The sequence below is a fragment of the Haliaeetus leucocephalus genome, unplaced genomic scaffold (assembly GCF_000737465.1).
Source record: "Haliaeetus leucocephalus isolate CR32 unplaced genomic scaffold, Haliaeetus_leucocephalus-4.0 Scaffold944, whole genome shotgun sequence".
Lineage (NCBI taxonomy): Eukaryota > Metazoa > Chordata > Aves > Accipitriformes > Accipitridae > Haliaeetus > Haliaeetus leucocephalus.
Window position 1 is genome coordinate 621,244 of NW_010973380.1, and position 16,151 is coordinate 637,394.

Genomic DNA, 16,151 nt, shown 5'->3' on the forward strand with positions numbered 1-16,151 from the left:
ATAAAACATTAGCAATCAGCAATGATACAACTAATTTTTTTCCTTTAAAAACAAGGTGTCTAAAAAGACTTTAAAGGGTCAGTATTCTGATACAACTCAACTTTGCCTGAATCTCTGTTTCACTGGTGCTCACCCTTCCAGAAACTCCCAGGTCAGAAACCCTTCATTTCACATACCACAACATTTCCAGTGAGAAATGAACCTTAAGTTTCCAGAAATAACTACCTGAGTGCTGGTACACACCTGCACCTGTCCGTTTTGGATACCCAACCTAGCAACACTTCATTTATAAGTACTACTCAAAATCCACTCTCTGAACCCCCTTTAAGGTATCTTTTATACTGGAACACGCACTAAAACGGAGGCGCTCAAAAATTATTTGTCGCTTTTCAGTCTAGACGTACATCATCCGATAAATAAGAGCTTGAGCAAAGGACTCGCTATTAATGCTGAACGCTTGCATCTGCTTTTGCAAGTAGTTTATGTATTAAATATGAATGAAACATACCGCTCCTCTGGAGTCTCCACATGAAATGTTCTTTCAATTACTGTGGTCCACTGGAGGCATCTAATGATAAATGTGTTTGGTTTAGGTCGTTCTGTCTTCATCAGCTGGCACTCTACCACAATCAAGGAAGAAAGAGTCATGGTACATAAGCAGGTTTAAATAATCATTTGTCTTTATTCTTATCTAGCAAACTGTTGCAATTAATCAGCCATAGAAATCTCTGTAAGTACTTCTTTAGGAGACTTGAGACAATTTACTGTGTTGATGAAACCAATAAATAGCTTGGGAGATAGTCATCTAAGCAGCACCGAAATCAAATTCTGCTTAGAACGGCTCCACATTTGGTCTGCCCATAGAGGTAAGTAGAAATGTGATGTGATAACACAGAAGCTGTTCAGACTCAGGTCCTACATTCCAAAGGTCATCCAGAGCAGAGCACATGGACAAAGTCAGCTGATAACGCAGCAATTACATCCACTGAAATTGAAGCCAAACCCCCACATTCCCTCCCTTTGACTTTCCCGACATCAAACCCTGTCCTTGGCTTTCAAGGAGTTGCTAGAGAGCATGTTTGGTCATTTTGCAGCGACCTGACGATTAGACTCAGCATTTCCAATCCTCAAACACTAGAGGGAATATCAAACTGCAGAGGCACCCCCAGAAAAGACCCTGTTCAGAACGCCTTTGGGACAGCTGCCGCAGAGTTGGATGCTGTACGGACAGGCAGCTAACAGCTTCCATCATTGCCAGTATTTAAGCACAACCCAAAAAGGCTACAGAAGTACAGCTACATGCAAAAAACACTGCTTCCTTCATAAAAATGCTCTCTTGAAAGCTGAGCGTTAATTTATTTTTTTTTAAAATCACACCTACTATTTTAAGCTTCATAGGATGCTATGAGTATTTATTCTTCAAATTTAGGCCTGAAAATGCACCTGATTAAGGGTACACTAGCTATACTAAAAGAGAGGCTCTGAAAAACAAAAGAAAAATCAATTAAATAACAATAGAAGCCAAAACACCACATTTTTCAGATTTACATTAATAGAAAATCTAATGCTAATTAAACAGCTCCTGTTAAAGGAATGTCAAATTAAGGAAAAAAGTGAGCAGGGCTGGGGGAGGGGAAGAGAGATAACTGGGGTTTTTTTTCTTATATTAAACTCTTTTCCTTGCAGTTAATAAAACAACAAGCTTGCTATTATTTGGTCTTTGGGTTCTAAATCAACTTCCAAGTAAATAAAAAGGCACTATGAAGACAAGAAGAAATTTCTGCTTACTGCTAGAGCTACGAACATCCTCCACCATCAGCAATGTGCAAGTTAAGGACAGAATCCGGCCAGAATAACAGTGCACGTTACTAAGGCTACACTAGTATCGTTAGGTTAATTTTATTATTGTGATAATTTAGAATACTCAGTTTTAAATTCAAGCTCTTAATTAGCACCAAGATAAAATATTTACCGCCAGTGTTTTTGGGCGCTGTATTTTTGGCAATATATTTCATGCCTCATTTGGTACTGGAATTATAAGCTTTTCGATGAGTAACTTTACATTTTTCATGACAAGAAAATCTAATTTTTCTTTAATAGCACGCTGAGGTTATACTGCATCCTACTAAAGCACTGCAATTAGATATGAGAAAGTTTATTAATGAGTCATGAAAAGGTTTTAGTGTGATAAACGGCACTCCTTCATTCACCGAGATTAAAGAACTTCCACACAGCGACGCAGCCGTGCTTGCAGAGTGCCGTATTTAGCCTTCCAGCTACCTCCATCCTCTTTCACAGAATGGCAACGAAAGCCGAACACAACTGCACAAGCCGGCGCAGCCCAGTAAGCCCTGTTCTGATAAATTCAGCTCAAAATATCTCGTTCCTGCTCCCAGATTGCCCACCTTGCCTTAGCTGCTCTTCTTTTTTGTTGTTGTTTGTTTGTTCTGCCTCCCATTTTTGTCTGCTTGATGTGATTAGATTAAGGCTGGGGTTGTTCTTTATGAGCCTGCACAATGCAGCCCTAATAGATACTGAATTTGGCTGAAGACTCAAAGAAGAAAATCAGACTATTTCTAACCTCATGCTAATCCAGAGCTGTTCTCCTATACTTACCCAGAAGTGCAACATTATGAAGAAATAAACTGACTTTAGATTCACATTTAGTGCCTCAGATTAAGTATTCTGAAGTAGCAGCACAGATATTTAAACTAGCCATGAACTCTAAAGTTTAACCATTTAATTTCAGCATAATAAACCACACAAGGCATTTTGTCATAGAAGGGGACCAATTAAACATCACCACTTTTCCCCTAAATCAGCACTGTCCATTGATATTTGTTAAGCTTGCTGATCCAGCAATCTTTAAGGCATACAGCAAGATGAATAATAGAGATTTGTCAGTTAATAACCACTATAATTCAAGTATGTCACATAGAAGTGTTTTGTTTAGTGAACAATATGCTGTCTAATTACCCTGCTCAATCATAACAGCACATATCAAGAAATACAGAAGGCTTTATTTTTAAATTGCTTTACCAAAGTGCTGTACCACATAGGTTTCAGAAAGTTTGAAGCTACCACTTAGTTCTCCCCATATACAACAATTGCATGGATTTTATCAACAAAACAATGAAGCAGTAGGGGTTTTTTTCTTACTTTTAAAACTAGCTCTGTGCTCTTCACCATAGTTGGCAAGCTAGAGAAGCACCAAACTTCCCTTCTGTAATCGGGTACCGCAACATGCGCCACTACAGCACAGCACAGATACACATCAGGTCTGATTCGCGGCACGTTGGGGATTCTGCTATATGAACATTCACATCTGAAATACCAGCCGAGGGTCGCTTACCCACTTCCCCACTTCGAAGACAGTTTTTCCTGTCAAACAGGCCGACATAAGTATTTCCCATTTGCAACAAATTAAGTACTATGAACAGCAGCCTGTTAAAAATGATTTAAATTGCTCTGAAGAGCTTCGATTCTTTCCTGGCCTTTGGTCTTTTAAAGTAAGTAGGACAGAGAAATTGCTCCTAACAGGAATAGACACTAAGGCATTCAAATGTAAATTACCATTTTGTATTTGAAAGACACTTAGTATTATCCCAGTGACTTTCTAAAATGTCACAATATTTGCTTCCCCAGCACTGAAGGTAAAAGGCAGATTACTTTCGATGAAAGTGTCAGATTCTGCTCCCTATATAATGACATCACACTTAAAACAATAACGTCAAGGAAGAATCCTTCCCATTCCTGCTTTGGTTTCTCTAAGGAAGGAGATGGGAAGAAAAAAAATAAGTAAATCAGGCAAGAAGAATGATGAATAAATAAAACTTTGGATAGGCCAACAGGAATATTATGTTGAAGTGCTCCTTTTCTGCTAGCACCACTGGATAAATTAGCCCCCAAACAGCTCAGCATGGCAAAGGCAAGGAGCTGGGAGCCCTGAGTTACAGACCTGGACTAAGGTGGCCCCTAGTAACAGCAGACAAAAAAGTCTGTTCACTAATCTAGCCATCTCATGCCCTCTGATAAATGCTTGACTGCAGACACGCAGTCCTGTCCCAAAAGGAGCACTCATATTGTTGAGCAATTATGTTTTCAGCTGCACAACAAAACCACCACAGTCCACCCTCCTTTTTGACAGTCGGAGAAATAATCCCTTCTTTCTAGCAGGAATAGCCTCTCTCCATGTGGTTTTTCACAATATACTGCTCTTCTCAGCTCTATGGTTTTAAAGGCTTATAACCTAATAGGGAGACATACATGATAATCCAAGATTACAATCGGCATGAAGGCTACTTATCTCACAGATTTACAACACAGGCTCTATTGGTTATTTATCTGCAGGGTCTCTGGAGCAGAACTATTTAGTTACAGGCTTTTTTATTCCTCTTGCCTTACTAGTGGTGAGGTACAGAACATGAACACAAATATGACAAAACCCACAGTTAAATGCTCAGGCACCATCCTTCAGAAGTTTTGGGTTGTTTGTTTGTTTTTTTTAAATAAATCACCAATAGGTTACTTCCAGGGAGAATAAACTCCTTAAACGTATCATTAAATTACAAACATAGATATATGGCTATTTTAAATGGAAAATTAGGTGGAGAAAAAGGTACTTTAAAAGTGAGCCTCTCTACCTACCCATGGGGTGCCCTAGAAACAAGTTTTCGAAGATGTATTATCAAAACCCTCACAGACTGAAAGGAAAAGGTGGGTATAGGAGAAAGAAGAGACTGTCAAGCACATGGAAAGCATGCTCTATTTATTGCTAATACTTTCTTCATACCTGTTAAGGGAAAAGACAGATCATCATTAGATGCTACCTTCTTTCACTGTTTTCTCCTGAATTGAGTATTTCCTACCTCTCATGGGTTGACAAAATCACTTAATATGAATTTTATACTACAAGTAAGAAGAGTCCCCTATTCATGAGAAAAAAAATCTTTTACTTGCAAAGATAAAAAAGCCTACATTATTTTACAGCAGAAGAGGGTAAAGATTTTAATCAGAAACATGGGACCACTTCCAAAGAACAGAGTGACACAGACAGCCTGCCATCTCATTAAAAAAAAAAAATCTAGTTCACTAATTAACAAAAAAGTCAGGAGGAGTATCATGGTCTCTTGGGAAAAAAAAAAAAAAAAAAAGAATTTTTACAAAACTTTTAAGCTAAATTCCCCCCACCTTTCACTGGCAGGAGGCTTCTACAGGCTGCCTCTGCAGTGCAAGGCTGTGTTCTGGCCTGAGCCTTCCTCCAAAGGCAGCTAAGGTTCACTCATGCTAACTCAACAAGTTAACCCAAATGAAAGTACCAGGCAAGCAGGTTCAGAGGCAAAACTTGTGGTGCAAAACACATCCACATGATACAAGTGTGGAGGGTACCCAGAAGGGAACCGCACATCAGGTGCTGGTAGCACTGCATGCCAATGCCTACATAAGAAATTAAATCCTGGTGGGGCAACAGCTGCTTCTGTAAGCCCAAAACCACAATAATGATTTCTGGCAGTGAGGCCCACCCCCGAGTCATCAAGGCCTTCCCAACCTGTCACTGGTTCACCAGGCAAGAGCCACTGCTAGGAACATCCTTCCACCCACCACCCTCCCTGCAATCCCTCTTACGGGGGCTACACCTTACTCTATAGGCATGTGTCTTGTCTCTTTCAACAATGCTCAGATACCATGGTAACCAACTTGTTTATCTATAAATGCCAAGACTGATGGGCTCAATCTGCCAAAAAAAGCACCATATTCCTGTTGTGAAAACCGATTCAAGTTAACCCATTCTGAAGGCAACTTGGACAAAGAGAAGGCAATGGACACATCTTTTCTTACTCCTTAGCACTGAGCTGCAGTAAATAATTATCATAAGTAACAGTTAGCAGCAACAGAAGTGTCCTGCAAAAAGTGCATTTGTTAAAAGCCTCTGGCTACAGACCAAGTACTGAATTAATTTATGAATTAATGGCTCTCTGCTGCTTTTCTTTACCTTCTTGATCCATAAAGAGATACCAGTCTAAAGAGGGAAGTACAGTGTCATTACCGAAATGAAAACACTACGACAATTCGCTCTCTAAAACGAGACAAAAAACCCCAAAGCACTCTTGGCATCCTGCACAGAGGCACCAGGCAACAGCATGTCCATTATTTATTCCCATCATCAGTCAGAACAGGTATATGTTGCTACCAGCAGAAAAAAAATGAACATTTGCATTAATTCCTAGTGCTGCCCAGCCCTCTTCAGGCCCAGGATGTTCCAAAATAAATCTGCCTGCTCAAAGGTTAACTATAAAGATGAACCCCATGTATTTCAAGCTACCCTATAATGAAGAGAGAAAGCCCCTACCCTTCTCTCTGCAGAGCTTCGCTTCCACTAGTCACCAGGAACACGGAACAGATCGTTGTTAATAACAGGTGCCACAATGATCTATTTTTAAGTGGTGGAACGAGACATAGGCAGATCATGAGACAGGAAAGATTAAGAACAGGAGAAAATAAAAGCTGGAAGTATACAGCGAAAGGTTAAAAACATGAGCAAGAAAAGGAAATTATCTTCAGAGTCTTCTATCACATCCTGTGCTGCAGCACCTGAGCAAAGTCGGAAACGTTTACATAGGAGAGTGCAGAGGTTAGGAGTTGTTATTATTTCCAAACCCTTTTGTTGGGCCTAACAGAAGAAATATGGGTTTGTGCTCAAAATTAAGAAAAACTGAGTGTGTTTCATTAAAACCACTACTCACTCTGCATTCTCTTATGCTAACAATCAAGTAACTTTGACCTCCGTCAAAGCCACTTGAACCCAGATCTGGTGGCAGAACAGAGGCTGAAACACTTCGGCTGCACCTGCCTGCCAAGTACCGAGACACATGCCTGGGTTAATTTTCACTTTAAAGCAACTTGCTGAGTAACAGACATACAAAATATTAACAAATAAACCTGTTTTATTCTATAACCAGAAACAGTGGGGAAAAAAACCCAAAAACAAACAAACAAAAAAACCAAAAAAAAACCACCTGCAAAAAAAAGCAGAGCATCAAACCTCCACATCCCAGTCATTCCTGAGAAACATGGGGCAGAGGGGGTTCATCTCAGATAAACACGTTTAGTGTTTAGATATATTGCTCTGGGCAGATTTGAATATTACTGATGCAGCTTACCAGCACTATGACTACAAGACGACATCAACCCCAAACTGGACAAGGGAGCAGGTAAAAACACTTACGAGCTACTGAGAAGTTATTTAAAGGTGATTCCCGCTGGTCAACGTCCTGCGGTCGTTCCTTGTAGCCAATGAATGTGCCATCGTTCTTCAAAAGAAAATACCGCGGCCTCCATGTTTTTATGTATTCTCCTGGAAAGAAAGGATGGACAAAAGGAGAGAACATCAGAAAACACCCCAAAATACTGACTCACCAATATTATTTTTTTTTAATATTGAAACTATATGTCATCCTGACATAGCAACAGTTTTAAGAACATTCAGTTCATTCTGATACAAACAGTGGAAAAATACAGGCACTGAATCAGATATTGCTAGTGATATTAACCATAAAAATGGGACTTCATAAAAGGTAAACAGCTATGTTTTGATCTTCCATCTACTCCGATTTCCATTCAAATTCTGCAACATCTGCCTTAAATGCATTTTAAGTTTTAAAAAATCAGAGCAGATGTCCTATGTATTATTTTTGCTATTGTCATTTTTCATACTGACAAGTGGAGAAATTTTTTTCATTTACATTTTGCAGCGCAAGTATTTTAAAAAACAATGGGTAATTTACTGATTAGTCAACTGCTTTATCAAACCAACAGTCACTTTTAGAACATAAGAACATAATTCTCTGCTTAAGTTACATAACATCACTCACTCCTCTCACAACATCTCTAGCATGAAACACAAGATGATGTATCACAATATGAAGGGGAAAACACTGGATGATGTATAACCACCACAAAGAAGAAAATTCCACCTTTTCTTTGTCAAGAGAAAAGATCCCTTGCTCACACTCTGCTACTGCTCACCTGCATAACCTGCACAGGTGACAGTTCCATGACTGTGTTACAGCCATGTTCCAAACAGTAGAATAAAAAGAAAAGAGTTGATCAAAACCTCAATTATTTACTGGGTTTACTAAGTTGGGTTTCAGGGAAGGAAGAGAGGGGTTCCACCTGTGGCTCTTCTGGGTGACTTTGTCAACGTGCCTCAGTTTCCCCCTTTGCTCATTGTCCATGTTGTCATCTTCTCAGGCAGTCTCTCCAGAACCTCAAATAGTTTTACCTGGATGGTGTCAAGCTAGCCCTCTAGGTCCTACAGGGTCCTGCAGTAATGTTTCTATTCGGCTGAATCACAAAAGCCTCACTCAAGGTGTTATTCAGATCAGGGTACCAGCCACACTTTTCCAACTCCGCTCACCCCAATAACAACTGATTTAAAATTAAAAAAAAGAAGTGGTCACAACAAAGCACCCACAGCTGGGCAGCAGCTATACCCTCCTCCCTCCAGTACGGTTTCTCACTTGTTTGCTCAACATCAAGGAGAGGACAAGGGAGCAGACTAGGAGCCAAGCTTCTTTCTGGTCTGCCACAGCAGGAGCACGCCTGCGCACCCCGTGATGCTGCCCCTGCAGCGGCTGGTACCCAGTGCCCACGGTTTCATCTGCTGGCAAGCTCTTCAAACAACCACCAAGAGCAGCGAGAAGAAAAGACTCCCCAGATTTATTGGCTCTGGCAACCTCCTGCTGCTCTCCTGTTCTCCCAGGCTCCACTCACACCCTCTTCTCCTGCTGCTCGGCTCTCCTCCACCCGTAATTTCTCTCCCAACGATGTGCACCCTGCCCCAGGAACTCCCCTGCAGCTGCTTTGCCTCCTTCCTCTCCCCACAGACCTCCTCTCCTTCTGCAGAGCAGTTTCAACCTGCTTCGGGCACTAGCTGGTGTCTTTTCTTCTCCATTCAGACTCATACTTTTCCCTCCTGCACACAGAAGCACAAGCAACACCAACGCCCATGCCACTCGGCCATGGGCACGCGCACCCCTAGCTGCTGCTTTCACCTGTTTACCCCTCGTTAGGCTTTTAATTTTCTAATCTAAAGCAAAAAACTAAGAGTTACTGAACTGGCAGAGACAGTCACACAGAGCCACATTTCCAACAGCGGCCACGTCTGCAGAAAACATCCATTTGCACTGATCAAACAGGGCACAGGGCAAGAAAGATGAGAGGAAAAGGAATGAACCTTCTCAGTCTTTCTTTTAGAGACGTCTGTTACAGCTGTAAGTGTTACACTAACCTGTAAGAGGTTTACAAAAATGTCATCGTCGCTTTGGGAATTTCAGGAGAACTCACCTATAGCTGTCATGCCTTAACATTTATAAGCAAGGCGGTAAATGTGGAAGGTTTTGTTGTCATCATCTTTTTAATTCTGACCTTAATTAAAAGCTGAAAACTTTCTGGGATCAGTAGGAGATTATGAAGCCTTTCACATTTAAATTATCAGTCCAACTCAGCCCAGATCAGTGAGATTACTCCAATCTCATTACTATTAGACCACAGATGTGACTACAGGGACAAGAAGATACATGGCACGCTCAGCCGAGCTCTTGACAAGAGGTTTGTCAGGTAAGCAGGTCGGGGAAGCAGCTGCCCAGACCATCACAATTTTGGAACACGCTGTTAGATACCTGACTTGTTGGTATTTTCTTCTCTTGCATAAAGCAGACCCAGGAGACCCAGGAACCATCACATAGCCCTTATCATACCTGCATTTAGGATTAAATCTAGATTGGATGGGACAAAAAATATCTGAAGACGGGCAAGACACAGAGTTTCCATTTCCCTTACTCCCTAATCTATGCTACACGTCTTCCCCATTGGTATTTACGGAGGATACATTTATTTCTTGCAGATTCTGAAATTATTATCTGGTTATTTTCAGTGAAGTATGCATAATTTTACACCAAATTACACTGTACTGTCACAAGAGACCCTTCCTCTTTAAATTAGATGCTTATGTTTGGCTCTCACACTTTCTTACAGCTTTATTCCACCGATCTGTTTCTCTGTTAGAAACACATCATCTAAGAGATTAATCACATAGTGTTTAAAATGGTGTATTCCATACATATATAGCATCCTCCTCCACACTCACTCTTTCTGCGTGAAAAATCAAGCATTTTGTTACTGCCAGGCATTTTGCAAGGACCATTCTACTTGGACCTTCCCTTATCCACTGCTTTAGCTGGTTCTGGTTCCTGATCCACCTTTTTAATTTGCAAACAAGATTTTAAACTTCTTTTTCCACATGTCTGGAGCTTGATGAATCCTGTAATATGGCAAGCATACATATTATTGATTATTGCTCTTGCCAAGGACAGTACGAGGCACACTGCAGCATCTGTGGTATAAATTCTATCATATAATCCACTGAGGTTATACTTCCACATCTTGCAGCAAAGTGGCAAGACATTGCTTGGTGTGTGACTTCCCAATCAGGTATCTCTGTAAGTAAAGTTTTACATTCAAGCCTGAGCAAACTATCGTTCCTCTACAGAAGTTCTGAAACACAGATTCACCAACGCAGTCATCAAGAAAATGTATAAAAGTGCATATTCTCAAGAAACAAGTTTATATTTTTATGATTAGTGAAAACACTACAAACTTCCTACAGCCTGTGAGGAGGACCACATTAATCACAGCAGCAAATCTGAGTATTTTAGGCAGAAAAGGAGTTTGTCAATACAGACAAAAAATAATTATGTGGAACTGCTGGGACAAAGCTGACTGAAAAACATTAACACCTTTTCCTTCCTCTGATATATTCAGTAAGCTGTCATGCCTGAAGAGTGAACTGAGCTGTTTCAATTTTTGCCGTGTGTTTTTTGTTCCTGTTGCGGTTTTGTTTTTAAGAATAATAAGCAAGAAGTTACTTGAAGTCACTAATATTAGTAGTTATGTAGTCACACTAGAAGAACTGTACCGAGTACAGTAAATGCAAGCATGTGTGGCAAATTTTATCAGACAACCCTAAAAAAACCCAAAAATAATAATGATCCACCATGGAAAAGTGAACAATTTACAAAGCAAAACATTTTTTCCTCTGTGATTCATTGCTTGTGTAATGCCCTGGCAGAGCCTTCTTTGTTTTCAGTAACAGAATGCTAACACTGCAGAGACAGGAAAGTAAAAGCATGGGTTATAAATCCTACATATAAAATCCTGGAACCAAATAGACTCCTCTGTAGCTTGCTAGCTTTATTATTTAAAATCTTTATGTACCATTCTGTTCACTCCAAGCAATTTCCAAATTGCAAAGATTCCCAAACTGTATATATCTGGAAATATACACGAAGATTGTTATAGACCGATTTCCCTTTATTGCCTTGTGTCTGCCCCCACACACTGCACATTAAAATACTTAAACACACACTTAGAATGTAAATCCATCTCATGCCAGAAAAGCTTTTTCACAGTAACACGTACTGCAAAGCACGCTTACGCGTGAATATTTCAGAAAAAGTTAAACACGAAACTCTTTTGGTTCATGAAAAGTTAATTCTACTGAGGATTTACAATAATGCAGGGTTAGGTTATTTTCCTCTCTTCCCCACAACAGTATCTCACCGAATCTGGAGCTGTCTACCACTGATAGAGTGTCTAACATCAGAAACAGCTGCCACTCCCTGGGAAGCTCACGGGGTAAGTGGAGAATAATGAGCAGCAAGCACCAGCAGAACAAAAGAAAATCCATCTTTATTTACCAACTGCTGCATGCTTGTTGCTGCATCAAGCTCATTCAAAGCCAACACCACACCCTTTAATTCAGAACAGACTATATTTAAGAAGCCTCTGCTTTTTTTTTTTTAATCAACTCATACATACCAATGGTTTGAAAAAAAAAAAAAAAAATCATTAGGTTAACCAAGTCAGCATCCAATGATACCCTTGATATTTACAAAAGTGCTGGACCAACTATTAACTTTCTTATGCCCCAAAGTAACCAGAACAAGCCCAGGAGCACCAACTGAAAACAAGCTCTCAGTTATACGAAATGCACTCAAGTGGCTACCACAAATCTATGGATAAATAATGCATTACACTTTCTGCTCTGAGCATCAGAAGTAGCACCATTAATTACAATTAAGGTTAACACTCAAAATATTAGAGCTTTTGAGTTACGCAAGCCTCTTCTACGTTCCCACATGCTTCGAAGATGTACGACATTCCTTGACTGTACAGCCCTGAACCGTCTGAGGGAAACACGAAAGTTATGCCAATCGCAGCGCTAATGTGCCACCGGTCAAAGGCGGAATGACTCATTTCTGAGACTTCACTGGCCACGAGAAGTGGTCTGCATCCTGTCGGCCTAATAAGGTTTCGGTGAAACAGATGCCAGCTTCCTTAAAGACATGAAGCTTTCAGGAGCTGCCATGTCGTGCGTGCTGAAGAGCGGGACAGGGATTTACAGTTAGTTTCTGCTGCTTGAGTAAATAGGGTAAGTGTCCGCTCGCTTCAAAACCAGCAGAAATCAAACCAGATTTGGAAAAAGAAAGCAGGGCTTGAAAACTTGCCTTTGCATTTCTAAAGGACTCGGAAGCAAGCCCTTTCCAAACACAGCGAGCTAATTCTGGATCTTAACGACTTGACACCAAACAATTAAGTCTAGGGTGACCCGAATGAACGCTCTCAGTTCAAATATGGTTGTTTTTTTTTTTTAAAAATAGCTGCACAGACACCCACCAGGCTGGTGCAGCACTCTTCCCTTCCCTCAACAAACTGTCAAAACAAGATATTTAAACACAGTGCCAGGTTTTCGGTAGCTTGGGGGAAGCAAAAAGAAAAAGAAAGAAAAAAGAAAAGAAAAAAAAAAAAAAAGGAGGTTATGCTAATGTCTTTCCCAACACGCTCGCGGAGAGAGAAGGACCTCTGGTTTGTCTGCCTATTCAGAGGCGCAGCGAAGGGGGCCGGTTCTTTGATGATTTTCTTTTTGGCCCCTCTCTGGACGCCTCCTCGGCCGCCGCCTCCAGCGTACAGCTGCGGAGGCGACGCCTGTGCCCTGAATCTCAATGAGGCGGCCGGGCCGGGGCTGCTCCCCGGTGGGGAGGTCAGCCCGCGGCCTTGCCCGTGCCAGGCCAACGCTCGGCGGCTCGCGGCCCGGCTCCTCCGCACCTCTCACGGCCCTAACGCGGGGTCCCGCGGTCGCGACGGGCTAATTCGGGGCGCTGCAGATCCGCTCCCCGCTTTATTCTCCGCCGGGCAGCTGGACGGTCGTGCGGTGCGCCGGCGGCCCGCGTGGCTGTGACTGACGCGACTGCCAACAGGTTAAGAAGTAATGTCGCCGCCGCCGCCACTGCCGCCTCCAGCTCGGCTCCGGCTTTTCTAAACCTACTGCCGTTTCTCACGCTCACAGAAAGCTGCGATGCGGGGCACCTGCTTCATTATCATATCTTGGGGGAATCTGGGGAGGGAGGGAGGGAGGGAAGGAAGAAGAGGGGAGCTGGAGGTGGGACGAGGGGGATGGCGGAGCGGTCTGGCCTTCGAGCGACAAAGGGAGCCCCGTGAGGACGACTGCTGGTCACCTGGCACCCCACATCTGTAAATTAACTTCAGAAAGCAACTAACAGCCTCGGCTTAGCGCTTCCCGCAAAGCTCTATAGGCGCGCTGTGTAGAAAAATAAGCATACTGGAAGCTACCCCTGCCTTCAGTTACACAACGGCGCAGATGGGGAACACCTAACGAAGGCAAGGAATGGGTGCTCTGATTCACATCGCTAGGGCATGGGAGAGATCAGAAGTCAGATTATGGAGAAAGAAAAACAGATTCTCGCCCAATACTTTCTCCATGCAGGGGACGGACAACTACCACGTTCTCCGATTCCATCTCTGTCCAAGAGTTTGAGATCACCAGCCAACACCACCACTACAGAAGATGACACCTCTCTATTTTTTTATCACTGTATTTCAACTGTATGGTTATGTAAAACTGAAACACAGAGGTTCATCTTTTTCTTTTTTTTTTTTTTTGCTGAATTTCAGTTTAGAAGGTCAAAAATGTTGCCATATTGCTTACAGCAATCAATTTAAGCAATACCAGATATTCCCAAAGGAGCAAAAGAGAATTAATCAGCATGTAAAAAACTCCTTACTCCTACCTTTGGCACAGCTTAGTCAGGCTAGTCCTAACCTACAGCTGTCTCCAGTGGGAGAAGATGTAAATGAAGTTTCATTAAAAACAGCAGTTTTAAGGATAGCTACATAAATTACAGGAAAGTATAAAGCGATTTCTTAAGCTATGCTGAAAACAATCTCGGAGTGAATTGCATCTCCACTACCTCATGGTGGGAGCAAAAGGACTTAAAACTACCACGAGGTGTCCAACACAATTAGAGAAATCTCTTCTGTAATATGATCGCAAGCAGCTACAGCATTTTAACAAAATAAAACATTCGTGTAACAGAAAGTGCCATCACGTATTCCTCTGCTTTTGACAGGTGCCCAACTCACTCTCATTTTTATAAATAAATAAAAATGACAGAGGAGGTGTCAGATTCACTGAACTGAATTAAGCATGCTTGGAACAATTATTTCTCCCCAAGTAATTTTTACCTTGACGCTATAATGGAAAATAGCACAAGCAGCTAATGAGGCACTTAAGCTAATAAGTCTCTGCAACTTTTTAAATATCTTCCCTTAGAGGGTGAAGGTACCTACAACTATTCCTCGAGCTCAATCTGAAGTCAATACAATCAGTATTTCTGCAAATCAGGCTCTTAAATACACTGAATGTATTTATATAAAGGGTGTGACTTAATCCTCCAAAGATTTTATGAACTCTACTAAAAATACAAAGAAAAAAATCCAAACCAAAACACCAAACACACCACACCCTGGTGTATTTCAACAAGGAAGGGCTTTTCTAGACATCATCTAAAAGCTGATTTAATTATTTTACCTCTTAGCATAAGCATCCTTAGCCATGACTCTTGCACTTATCTGAACACATGCCTTATTTGAATATGACATACCCAGTTTTGTTCTTCACTAAATTCCTGTCTAGAGACTGACAGATAGTGTAGAGAAGGGACAAAGCAAAGAAACACACACAAACCAAAGCTCTTCCAGAGATTAAACAAAGTCCGAAAGCACAGTTTTAGCTTGTATTCCTAGGGCTGCCTACACACAGAGTACATTCAGAAAAAGCATCATTAATTGCTTAAAAATTGATTTTTAGGTCCCTCCCCCCACTCTGCCCCACTGAAAAAAAGATTCAAGAGCCAAAGACTCAGGCGAGAGTGAATTTTTATGATGCATTCATTTGCTTTGTGAACTTTAAACCTGAAAAGTACTCAGCAGAGGCTCCCCATTAAAATCCCAAAGTTGGTGAAGCTGAGAGGTGAGCTGGTAACTTGGGGGGGTGGATGCACATGGGAAAGCAAGACCAGGGGAGGGAAAAAGCAGGATGCAGCCGCGCAGAAAACATCAGCGGTGAGGACTCACGAGCCCCTGGCTTGGTCTTCTAGGCTCCCATTACTAGATCATTGTGTCATTCACAAAGCGAATCAAAACCTCAGGGAATTGTAAAGAAATGGTGAAAAAAAGGCTAAGGGACATTAGGGGAGATTTATAGAAACAGCAGCTTTTCTAAAACAGATGATATGGACCAACTTCAGAGGCGGTTTGAAATGGGAAAAAAAGCTCTATTGGTAAAAACTAAGCTGCAGAACATGGACTTCTATAAATAAGCAATTTATAGAGGGTAAGAAATTAACACATCGTATTGTTATCCTTTAGCTTCTGGGTTTGAGTCCTAATTTTCAACATAAATACACAGAGTTGTTTTAGGCCACTTACAATAAAAGCTCTACCAGTAATTGTGTGATCACGCTGTGCATCAGGAAATTTCTTAAAAGTGCCAAGAAAAAAAAAATCAATGCAGAATTTTAAGCATGTTTATACAAACAGTTACTGGGTAAATATTTCATAGAAAGATGCATAAAAGCCAAGTTAAGCAAATATTTCAATGGCAAAAATAAGCAGCAACATAAAAAAAGGGGTGTGCTGTTTATATGGCTGGGGCTAATTTGGATTTCCCTTCTTCATCTCATCACTAGCAAGTCTGAAAAACCCTGGAGGGGCACACGGAGACCGTGTTAGCT

The 16,151-nt window shown here is 41.3% G+C and overlaps 1 protein-coding gene across 1 annotated transcript in view; it reads right to left on the bottom strand.

Moving 5' to 3' along the window:
* AKT1 (v-akt murine thymoma viral oncogene homolog 1) overlaps window positions 1-16,151 on the bottom strand; it is a 67,117-nt gene that overhangs the window by 27,447 nt on the left and 23,519 nt on the right. Inside the window, exons 2-3 of the mRNA XM_010584118.1 lie at window positions 7,226-7,354; window positions 509-620 (exon numbers count right to left, since the gene is read on the bottom strand). Of these exons, the coding sequence (XP_010582420.1) occupies window positions 509-620; window positions 7,226-7,354 (241 nt within the window). The remainder of the gene's footprint in view (window positions 1-508; window positions 621-7,225; window positions 7,355-16,151) is intronic.